At 38.3% G+C, this 12164-nt stretch overlaps 1 protein-coding gene across 4 annotated transcripts in view; it reads right to left on the bottom strand.

The window, feature by feature from the left end:
• The window catches only part of DENND1B (DENN domain containing 1B), a 244789-nt gene that overhangs the window by 171192 nt on the left and 61433 nt on the right, over positions 1–12164 (bottom strand). For 3 of the 4 annotated variants that reach the window (XM_073356748.1, XM_073356747.1, XM_073356750.1), the window contains exon 3: positions 2497–2540. The exons of the other annotated variant lie outside the window; for it this stretch is intronic. In XM_073356748.1, coding sequence (XP_073212849.1) covers positions 2497–2540 — 44 coding nt within the window. The remainder of the gene's footprint in view (positions 1–2496; positions 2541–12164) is intronic. 4 annotated transcript variants of the gene reach the window in all.

The following is a 12164-nucleotide window of genomic DNA, read 5'->3' on the forward strand; positions in this document are numbered from 1 at the left end:
CCTGGGCTGGCACCCTAACCATTGGACCATCTTCCTCCCACATATGCAAACTGTGATTATAATTAACCAGTTTACTCTGACAGAACATTTTTCAGATTGTGTGCCTATTATTTCCCCAGCGCCCTAAATGTGCAGAATGCTTGACAAAATAAATAAGATGACAAAATTCCTGCCTCAAAGAAATGACCTTTTAATCAAACCAAAACCAAATAGTTCTGGTGCAAAGTGACCTAGAGACAACTTTGGTGAGATCTGTCCAGGAAGAATTTGCAAAAGTGGCCAGATATGAAAGAGCAAACGTCTCTTGGGAAACAAGAGATAGGAAAATGTTCCTAGGGCTAGTAGGAAAAAAATGTGAAGCCAAGAGGATGAAAAAGATATAAGGAAGCAGTAAAGATTAGGAAGAGCATAAGAAGAGAAGGAGGAGGAGAAAATCAGAGCAAGTGAAATAAGCAGGAAAAAGGTTTTGCTGAACCACGAAAGTGAAGGCAAGAGAAGGCAATAAGCTGTCAAGCCATTCAACATGGGAGAAAAGCAATTCTGTGTTACTCTCTGTAACTGCAACCAATTCACTATTATCACAAGTGCCTAGGGATTTTAGGAAAGATGATTCCTTGGCATACATTCAAAATTGAACACATTTTACTTTTAAAGCAGAGCTGACTGGAAAATGGGGAGAGAAACATGCATGATTTTCTTTTGGAATCCCCCCTCAAACACAAATACACAAAACATTAATTTAAGTTTAATTATTTCATTACAAATGCTCTGACTAGATCTAAATAGAAATGTGCAAGAGGACTTTATTTAGATCCTCCAAGTCTCCTTTTCTGTTGCTTCATCCAAAGCCTACTGAAGTAAATGAAAGCTCCCACTAACTGCAATGTGTTGGTTGGATCAAGCCCTTCATGCAGAAGCAAAGCCCAGCGGTTTGTTCTTTTCAAAACCTATTGATCAATTTACATTTTAAAGGCAACTTCTCCATGAAAGGGGATTTGAAATTTACTTTTTTCCATGAAAGCTGATATAATACCAGAATATTAGTTTCCCCAAATTGTGGAACAGGTGTGAATGCAGGTTGTGCAGAGCCCAAAGCCAGGTTCCAGACAGATGCCTTTAAAATTCGGTTGGCCACGTCCATTCCAGCATTACATGTTTCCCTCCCGTCTTCAGTAGACTTCATCTTCTAGTCATATTTCAACATCCAATGTTCACTGACTAACCCTCAACCTATTGATTAAATTCCAACTTGTCCTCATACTTCATTTCTAACCTCTTTTGAGTGAGTCCTTCCTAAAACCTCTGAATTTAAACCAGAAAAGAGACAATCATTCTTTCCTCAGAAAGGTATTATCAAAGCTTGCAGAATATATGATTAAGAAGGTATGACGGTGTACTTTGCTCATATTCTATTTATCCCTTACTTATAACCTCCAGATCCTTGACTGGTAATAATCTCCCAACCAGATAAAGTCACAAATATAAAGTGTGAGCTAACTATTCCTTTAAATCCTGAACCATCTTATTTCTATCTTTATAGAAACTCATGTTATTAATTTCAGACTGTTTCTCCAATTTAACAAAATCTACTCTTCAGACATTTCTAAGCAACTATTGTGGTGACACTATCAATGCTTGGTTGACTCAATATGGATATAAGAAAGCAAGCAAAGGAAGGTGATCTCTGGCATCAGAAACACTTCTTCTATTAAATGTGTCTACATAAGCTTTTTTTATGCAAATACAAAATGGTGTCAATAGAATAGATACATCTAAATAATAGTGAAATACTAAAAAACAGTTACAAATAAAATATTCTCTCCATCTAAGCAGACTACCTAATTAATAAACTTGCTATTAATGCTATCAAGTATGGATATAACCCTTTAGATACAGTGGACTTAAGTTTACCTTTGAGAACAATTCATAATAAGAAACTAGAGCTTCAGTGTTTGCACAATCAGTAGGTTTACCCCCTTTGTCCATTACTAGCATGTGCAAATCAACAGTCCTACAAAGCACAATGTAGAGTAATTTTATAAAACAATACAAAATGTTGAGCTGTAAACTACTATGGCAACATTATTTATAAAGGTTCCAATATTAAAAATAGATATCAGGATGTTTTTGTTTATTTATATATCTTTTGAGACAAATGTTTGTCTCATTAAGATTTTTTGTAAAGCTTTGTTGAGAAATGTACCTTTTTTTCAACCCTAAACACCACAAAAATTGAACTGCATAAAAACTCATTGAATACATTATAGTTCATATAATAGAAAGAATGTGAAATCTATTAAAGACACTACTATGGATAAAATGCTTCAAAACTACTATTTCATATTCTTCTCACAAATGCATTCTAATTACCAATCCATCAGTTGGTGAAGACTTGCTCACCGATATCATTAGCATCTGCCTTTCCACAGCTGAGTAGGAGAGCTTTTTTTATTATTATTCTAACATTAAAAAAAAGTTCAATCTCATGTTTCCAACCTGGTCTCCGAAGTCCTCCGGGAACTTCCACAGTACCACCGGATCTGTAAATAATTGACAGACAGCATTAATCAGAGGCAAAGGAACAGAGTAGTACAGTCAGAGTACATTAATATTAAAGAGAGGGTCAGCATAGCTTCAAGCTCCCTGGCAAGTCAAAAATGTATCTCAAAACTGAGGAAGACAGTGGATTATTAAAAATATTCTTTTATTTCATATTTATGGAACTGCAAGTATATTTTTATGTAACAATGGTAGGTTACAATGTATTGAGATATTTTCAGATTTAAATATTCTTTTAAACTTTGAGTACTTCAACCTTTTTTTAAGGAGTAAATCCAATATTCAAAATTCTATTTCAGTTATGGCATCAAGTGAACAGAGCCTTTTTTCCAGCCACTGCAGGTAAGATGGCAAGATCATAGACTATTTGTAAACACACTCTACATGAATACAAAAATGGTCATTATTTTCAGGGATTCTTGTTTATCCATTTTCCTTTCAGACTCATATCGATGCCATTTAAGCTATGGATTAGAAAACTGATTGTTATGTACTTATGACGTGCAAGCATCATAACTTAACTTTGAGCAACAGTCAAAACAGGATGACATACCTCCTTTTATTTTGGAGCTTTTAACCCCTCTTACTAAAATGAAATACTTCTTTAGTTTCTTATATCCAATTATTCCAAACTGTTTCACAAATATTAATAAACCCTTAAATGCCCCTATGAGGTAGGTCTGGCAAGTATTATTATAATTTTACAGATGGGGAAACGGAGACTGATGTTTTATTACAGGTTGTGGAGTAAATCAACAATAGTAATAAATCGCCAGAACCAGATGGTATTCACCCAAGAGTTCTGACGGAACTCAAATGTGAAATTGCAGAACTATTAACTATAGTCTGTAACCTATTTAAATCAGCTTCTGTACTAAATGACTGGAGGATAGCTAATGTGACACCAATTTTTTAAAAGGACTCCAGAGATGATCCTGGCAATTACAGGCCTGTAAGCCTGACTTCAGTACCAGGCAAACTGGTTGAAACTATAGTAAAGAACAAATTTGTCAGACACATAGATGAACATAATTTTTTGAGGAAGAGTCAACATGGTTTTCGTAAAGGGAAATCATGCCTCACTGATCTACCAGAATTCTTTGCCTGGGGCGGGGGGGGGAGGGGAGTCAACAAGCATGTGAACAAAGAGGATCCAGCGGATATAGTGGGCCAAGTTTTTCAGAAAGCCTGTGACAAGATCCCTCACCAATGGCTCTTAAGCAAAGTAAGCTGTCATGGCATAAGAGGGAAGGTTCTCTCATGAACTGGTAACTAGTTAAAAGATAAGAAACAAAGGCTAGGAATAAATGGTCAGTTTTCAGAATGGAGAAAGGTAAATAGTGGTGTCCCACAGGGGTCTGTATTGGGACCAGTCCTATTCAAAATATTCATAAATGATCTAGAAAAAGGGGTAAACAGTGAGGTGGCAAAACTGCAGATGATACAAAACTACTTAAGATAGTTAAGTCCCATGCAGACTGCAAAGAGCTACAAAAGGATCTCTGAAAACTGGATGACTTGGCAACAAAATGGCAGATGAAATTCAATGTTGATAAATGCAAAGTAATGCACACTGGAAAACATAATCCCAACTATACATATAAAATGATGGGGTCTAAATTAACTGTTACCACCCAAGAAAGATCTTGGAGTCATTGTGGATAGTTCTCTAAAACATTCACTCAATGTGTATCGGCAGTCAAAAAAAGCAAACAGAATGTTGGGAATCATTAAGAAAGGGATAGATAATAAGACAGAAAATATCATACTACCTCTATATAAATACATGGTATGCCCACATCTTGAATACTATGTGCAGATGTGGTTGCCCCGTCTAAAAAAAGATATGTTGGAATGGGAAAAGGTACAGAAAAGGGAAACAAAAATTATTAGGGGTATGGAACGGCTTCCGTATGAGGAGAGATTAAGACTGGGACTTTTCAGCTTGGAAAAGAGACGACTAAGGGGGGATATGATTGAGGTCTACAAAATCATAACTGGTGTGGAGAAAGTAAATAAGGAAGTGTTATTTACACCTTCTCATAACACAAGAACTTGGGGTCACCAAATGAAATTAATAGGCAGCAGGTTTAAAACAAACAAAAGGAAGTATTTTTTCCACACAAAGCCGAGTCAACCTGTGGAACTCCTTGCCAGAGGAATATTGTGAAGACCAAGACTATAACAAGGTATCTAGAAAAGAACTAGATACATTCTATTAGCCAGGATGGGGAGGGATGGTGTCCCTAGCCTTTGTTTGCCAGAAGCTGGGAATAGCAACAGGGGATGGATCACTTGATGATTTCCTGTTCTGTTCATTCCCTCTGGAGCACCTGCCATTGGAGCACTGTCAGAAGACGGGATAGTGGGCTTTTTGGACCTTTGGTCTGACCCAGTATGGCCGTTCTTATGTTCTTGGATAAGAATCCAAGTTCCCAAGTACCATTCCCACACTCCAACCTAGGGATAGAAAAATCTTTCAGATGTCTACTAAACCAGGGGCTAAAGGCCTAATTAGGAGAGGCAAATACATCAGATGGGGAAGCCCATGAGTAAAATCCTGGGCAAATGCCCAGATGAGAAGTCCAGCGCCCCTGCTCCCCCTAGGTGCTGAGATTCCTACCTGCACAAAGGCTGAGATTATTGGAACAGCTCAGCCTCTGGCTACCTCTGTCTGATAAATCTGAAGCCCCACACCCTTCACTGGCTGAAAGGGGAAAAAGAATTTTTTTTTTTCCCATTCTCCTGCCAGAAGCTATTGACTTTTGATGAGATTGAGAGGGTGTGTCGACGCTGCTCTGCTGCTCCTCAAGCCTGCTGGTTGTTGAGAGTAGGGAGTTGTGAATGAGTTCATGAAATCCAACTCACTATTAAATCTAACCCTAATCAGGTCCTCTTTTGTTCAGTTGACCAAGAACATTTAGGTGACCTGTTTTTGTTCATGTGAACACTTGGGAGAAGTTATTATTCATCTGAATACAGCTATTCGTAAGTGACTTTGCATATTTGCACTCGAAGTGCTAGCCCACCTGCCCAAGTTCTCAATACATACCCAATACGTACTATTGTGTATGTTTGGAAGCAAGAATGTTAGGAGGCAGGTAGGAAACGAGAGAGAAAGAATGCTATTTTTTCACTGAACATAAGCCCAATAAGGAGAGAGTAGAGGGAGCAGGGGATCAGATACTTCTGAAAGGTCCTTTGCCTGCAGCCAGTTGACACCTGTGCCAGCTTCAGAACATACAGCAAGATATCTGTGGTGTTGCCAGATACTAACACAAGGATGGCGGGGTCAATGTCCAGGAACAATTGTTCCTCTCCATGCTGCATGGCCCACATACATTTATTGAAATTTACTGAAACAACTATAAGCAATCAGAGTTCTCCTGGTAAACTGTGTAGTCTGGCTTTATAATTACTAATTACAATTATCTATCCACCTGTAAACAATAATGAACCTCCTCACCTATCAGCCTAACCCCATGAAAAAGATGTATTTTGCAGTGAATCTGTGCTGTCGTGAACCAAGCTGACTGGGAAGCAAAATTTCAAGAAGAGGACCTCAGACCCCGATAGAGAATTCCTCCTGTTTAAATAGAAGATGCTCCAGTTCAAGCACATCTGCTGTTTCCAACCTAGGCTGTTTCATTCTCAAACCATCTAGTGGTTTAAAGGTCAAAACAAACAATTTCAATTCCACCCAGGTGCTCACAGTTGCATTCTATATAGGTTCTTAGACTTAGTGCCTTCCAGCAGAGCATTAGCGATAGGACTAATATCTGAAACATGTGGCTTCTTCTCTCATCCTCTCCCCAGGGCTAGAATTGTGTGCGGGGTGGAGTGTTTTGTTTTCCAGTTGTTTCCTTAGTCTACCATTACCTAGGTATTACCTGGAGTAAGCCTCAGACAGAAAGCCTTGTCCTACACACATTGGGCCACCCATTCCACTGCATCAGTAGGATCAGACATGATGGCGTTGCAAAAATGGGTATTCTCAGAATACTCAAGGCACTGCAGGCCAAGTCTCCTTAACCCTTCTAGGGGACAGCAAAAGATTTTCTGGGTCTACTTAACTCATTTATCTATCTCCCTGAAGTACTCCCAACCTCTCCTTGAGTGATTCAGTATCTGAGTGATTTTTTTTTCCAAGCACCATGGCTCTTTTCATAAAGGTTAAATAATCAATTCAGAGAACAGAAGTCATATCAGGTGACTTAGGTGACCTATAACACAGACCAAATTCTGACTCTCACTACGAACAGTTCTCATAATACAGAGGACATGCATACACTTCTAAGATATGCTAGAAATCATACATATTGGTTACTGCATTACTAAGTATTTACTATTTACTAAGTATTTACCGTAAGACATATTTTTTAAAAAAAATTTAAGTACTGTTAATCTAGATAGAAATTTCCCACAATCGTAAAATTACTCTCCATTAAAAAAAAAGTCATCTTGCCATATTCTAACTATAGTTAAATTATTATTCAGAACCATTCTGTAAACTAGAAATTATGCAAAAAGCACTATTTTTATTATTTATTAGCAGCTACTTTTCCTTAGTCATTAGAAAAATGAACCATACTTATCTATCAATGATAATATAGAAATGGACTTGAATGGCATCCTGCAACAGTGCCCTATAGATTGTAAACTACAAGATAAACAAGATAATACAAACTCCTTTTTGTTTCCATAGTACCTTAACCAATATAAATCCTACAACTACAGTTCATAGAATCATAGAATCATAGAATCATAGAATATCAAGGTTGGAAGGGACCCCAGAAGGTCATCTAGTCCAACCCCCTGCTCAAAGCAGGACCAATTCCCAGTTAAATCATCCCAGCCAGGGCTTTGTCAAGCCTGACCTTAAAAACCTCTAAGGAAGGAGATTCTACCACCTCCCTAGGTAACGCATTCCAGTGTTTCACCACCCTCTTAGTGAAAAAGTTTTTCCTAATATCCAATCTAAACCTCCCCCACTGCAACTTGAGACCATTACTCCTCGTTCTGTCATCTGCTACCATTGAGAACAGTCTAGAGCCATCCTCTTTGGAACCCCCTTTCAGGTAGTTGAAAGCAGCTATCAAATCCCCCCTCATTCTTCTCTCCTGCAGGCTAAACAATCCCAGCTCCCTCAGCCTCTCCTCATAACTCATGTGTTCCAGTCCCCTAATCATTTTTGTTGCCCTTCGCTGGACTCTCTCCAATTTATCCACAGTTCAGTTCAGTGGAGGTACTCAATAGGGAATGGATACAGTGACCAGATAAATGGCTTGGTAAAGGACTTAAAAAGGAGGTGTTTGTTGAAGGAGCAGGACCGAGGGGGCAGGATTCAGGTTTCCTATGACTGGCACTGCAGGGAGTAAACCCCCTTTCCTTAGCGCCCACCTTAACCCTCATTCGGGGGAGGGGGGGAGGGAGGGCAAGGGGGACAGATAGTAAGGTCCTAGTGATGGGTTGGCTGGGGGACCTGGATGGAAAAAGGGGGGGCTGGCTGAAGTCCCCATGTAAATATTGAATGATCATGGAGTTACCTGCACTGTACACTTTTATCTGTCAGGTAGTCCCAGACATGTAATAATAAAGTTGTGGCCTGATTAAAACCATATCAAGTGTCTCCTGTCCTTTTTTCGGTACAACCAGACAAAAAGCCTTATGTGTCTGCCTCATTACATAATATTTATTTTATACCAGCTCTCTCTTATTTTCACCTGGTTTTATCATACTCTCGCTTTCATGTTCCAACAACTGTAAGTGATTTACAATTATATGTACTGCAGTGTGATTTCTCTCTTTACTTATTTCCAGTTAAACACATTAAAAAGACAAAAGACACACCTATCCTCCAGCTCTATGGACTCTGACAGATCTCTAAAACTATACAGTCCAATACAGCAATGGCAGGCCATTAGCCAATCCCTCCCAAAAACGAAACAGCCCATAAAAAAAATCCCCATCTTAATTCGAACAAAAGCATCCGACCCCACAAATGGGGGGGGGGAAACATACCTCTCAATCTCCTCCAAATGTTCAAAGAGACAGGCTTCACAGAACTGTAGTTACTAATATTTATGTGGTTGTGTTCATCTGTTATTAATAGTTTTATGGATGTAGTAAAGTTATTTAATAATATCTAAAAGAAAAATATCTGTATTGCTTATGCCACAGAAAGAAAGTTTACTAGTTTTCTTTTCTTTTTTTTCATTGTTTCACTGAAACCAACCAACACTACCCAAAAAAAGTCCACCCTACCCTTCTTTCTTTGGATTTTATTCTAATCATCTGAGTCCATTTTTGTTTTTTTAATAAAAGATTATGCTTGTTTCGGCTTTGGGGGTTAGACTCAGACTACATCTGACATATCTTTGTAGCAACTTCTCACAAGTGCTGCAGAAGAAACAAAAGGGCACTGAATTTAAAAATAGAAAGATACAGAATAATCCGATTCTGCAACTTTATGCACTTTATCTTCAGATTCACAAAGACCGATTTTTCTTTTCCCCTGAGGATTACTTTCCAGATACTCCATCTGATCTAGCAATGTTAGGTCAATTTTATGCTGATTTTATGGGTGAGAGGATGGGAATTGCTAGCAGGAATAGCTGTTACCATAGTTGGCTGATGAACCATTGGGTGTCTCTGAGTTTCCTAATTCTAACCAACCTGTCGTGGCACACATGCCTTGCCTTAATTCTAAGTAAATGTGTCGGTGAGAAGAAACCCTCAATTAAATATATAAAGAGACTTCTTTCCACATCTACTGAATCCATGGTACACATTTCTTAAACAAGAACGTGCTCAACATTGGGCCAAGAATACTTTACAATTAAAATCTTAATCATCTTATCAGGGAAATAATATTAAGTATTGGAAAATACACCTCACATGTATCTAAGAAAAACCAAGTATTATAAAGTGGCCTCCCAGTCTATGTTACCTGATTTAATAAAACTATAGCTACAAATACGCCTCTACAGCAATTACTAGTCTCTTGTTTCTTCCTCAGCTGTGAGCACCCAAAGCAACCATATTTTATTTTAAAAATTAAAAATAAATAACCCAGACATCTTATTTTAAAAAATTAGATGGATCTGTATTACATTACAGCTCCTACAATCCTGCATGGAACAGATCCTACATTCCAAAAATGAATAGTAAACTGCTTACACTAAATCAAAATTTGTTAGATGAAAATATTGCTAGAATGCTATTTATTGTGTAGGGTAACTAGAGTAACAGTGTATGTTGGGTTAAAAAAAACACCACACGCACAGCTGATTGTCATGATCCAATTTTGATTGGAAAACCCTGCAGTAATAATGCTTTGGCTAGTAAGAAAACATTTCATTTTAAACCTTACTAGACACATTGTATTACTGTGACTAGCTGTAAGATTAATTTGAAAATCCAGTTTGAGGGAAACAATATTGTCTTGGAAAAGAAATTCTAAAGTCATTACAAAACTAGAAATAAATTATTAATGTAACTATCACTTTCACTTTGAAAATACAATAATACCATATAAGCTGTACTTAAAAATTCCTTTACAGAAATTCCTTTGCTGCTTGTAGCTAAGAAAGAAACTTCCTCCGAACAAACATATGTTCCACAAAAAAGAAATGGGTGAGAACTACACCCAAAGCACACTTTAATAGATAGCGAGGAGAAGTATTTAATTTGCCATGGAAACCTTAAGAATAATAAACTATAGAAAAAACCTGTCTAGAGCAATACCTAGAAACACAAGTACAGTAAGTCAGAAAGTAGCAGTCTCTAGAAAAACTCAGTTAAGCCTCAATTATTCAAACATCTATCTACCTGCATAACTTTATCACTTAATACATGATGTTTGCTGAATAAGAGGCTTCAGCTTTATGTTAAAAGGAACTCAGTCAGTACATCATTTCCTAAAAGTTGCTTAATTTAAACTAGAAGCAGATGATGTTATAACATGATGAATATATGATCAACAAATTATCCCAAGTGTGTCCTTCAGAAGCTTCAAAATAGAGCTCTAAGTCTGTAAAAAATGTATTTTTTTTATTGTTTGCTAAATGACAAACAGTGCACTCAGTTGCGTATGGGACATCAGTGTTGCATGCTCTCATGATTTTATCGTGAGCAATGGGATTTGGGCATGAGAAGCAGCAATCCTTCACATAAATTTCAGAGTGCCAAGGGGAAACCTCCTCTGATTGGCTGCCTTCCTCAGTTCCCTGCCTCCTGGAAGAAAACAGCCAATCAGACATGCTGCAGCATGCAGGTTGAGCTGTCCACGTCCCTTCAGGAGCTGAGAGAATTTTTGGATAGGGGAAGAAGGAGTAGCTGATACTATTTTCAGAGGAGAAGAGAGTGGAGGAGGAGGAGGAAGAAATAACCTAGCAGCTCAAAGCAGCTCCTGTCCTCTTCGCTCTTGAGAAAAAATGGGTCAGCTCCTCTCTGCTTCTCCTCCCCTCTCTATGTTGAGACACTGTGCATGGAAAGGACGAGGAGAGGAACCCCATTGGAACTGCTTCCCACATGAGGCTTTGGGGTGAAAGGAGGAGATTGTGAAATGAAGACCCTGGAGCTATTGGCCTCCCCAGACCTGAAAGTGGGGGTGAAATGCCTCTACAGCTACATGAGAAATGGAGGCATTCTGGGGGAAAAGAGGCAGCCAAAGGGTTGGAGGAGGTGCAGAACTGATTGCGGGTCTGAGGGGTGCATAAATCATGTAGGGATGTGGGGGCCAAAAATTGTATCATACACTATAAATGTGAAATAGATGACAATGCTGTCATTATATATTTAAAATCTTATGTTTTGAGCCAAACTCATGATATTTTGGGGTGCTCATGCAGGATCTTTGAACTTCTGGGGGTAGCAATTCCTAAACACAGAAAACAACAGTCTCTGTCTCAGGAGTCTAGAATCTCAACAGGCAATGAAATGTGCATGGGGAGTCCCCAATGGATATCCTATCTTCTAACATTTTTTCTACAATATTGATTATGTTAATGAGGGAGAAATGATAAAGTTCATGGCAAGTGGTGAGGGTTAGCATTTGTGGGCCTTGCAAAAGAAATGGGTCTAAAGGATGAACTATAAAAGGGGGGAGGCACCTAAAGCATGGAATTGGAACATATTTCTATCACTTTCCTTTTTATAAAGACACCCATTGGTCGGTAACTGAGTAGCTAAATCAGCTTTAAGTTTTTTTAAAAGTGTAGTATATAAATGTTACAAGCAAAACTGATTGAAATGATGGGCCCACATTGGATCCAGGACAGTCAGAGGTTTCCACAGCATCATCTTTCAGCCTTTATTTAAGCCATGTCTACTCTTAAAAGGTTTGCAGGTATAATAACAAACTCTCATAGTGTAAATGCAGTTTATAACACCATAAATGGGGGGGGGGGGATTTTTAACCAGAAAAACTAGTTCCTGCAGCAAAATCAGATATACCAGCAAAAATATTTTTTGCTAGTATAATTGCATTTACCCTAGGGCTTTAACAGGCATAGCTTTGCTAGTAAGATATCACACCCCTAACCAAAATATCTATGCCAGCAAAATTTTAAGTGTAGACCAGGCCTTACAAGACCAGGCCTTTA

This window comes from Lepidochelys kempii, chromosome 8, assembly GCF_965140285.1.
Source record: "Lepidochelys kempii isolate rLepKem1 chromosome 8, rLepKem1.hap1, whole genome shotgun sequence".
NCBI lineage: Eukaryota > Metazoa > Chordata > Testudines > Cheloniidae > Lepidochelys > Lepidochelys kempii.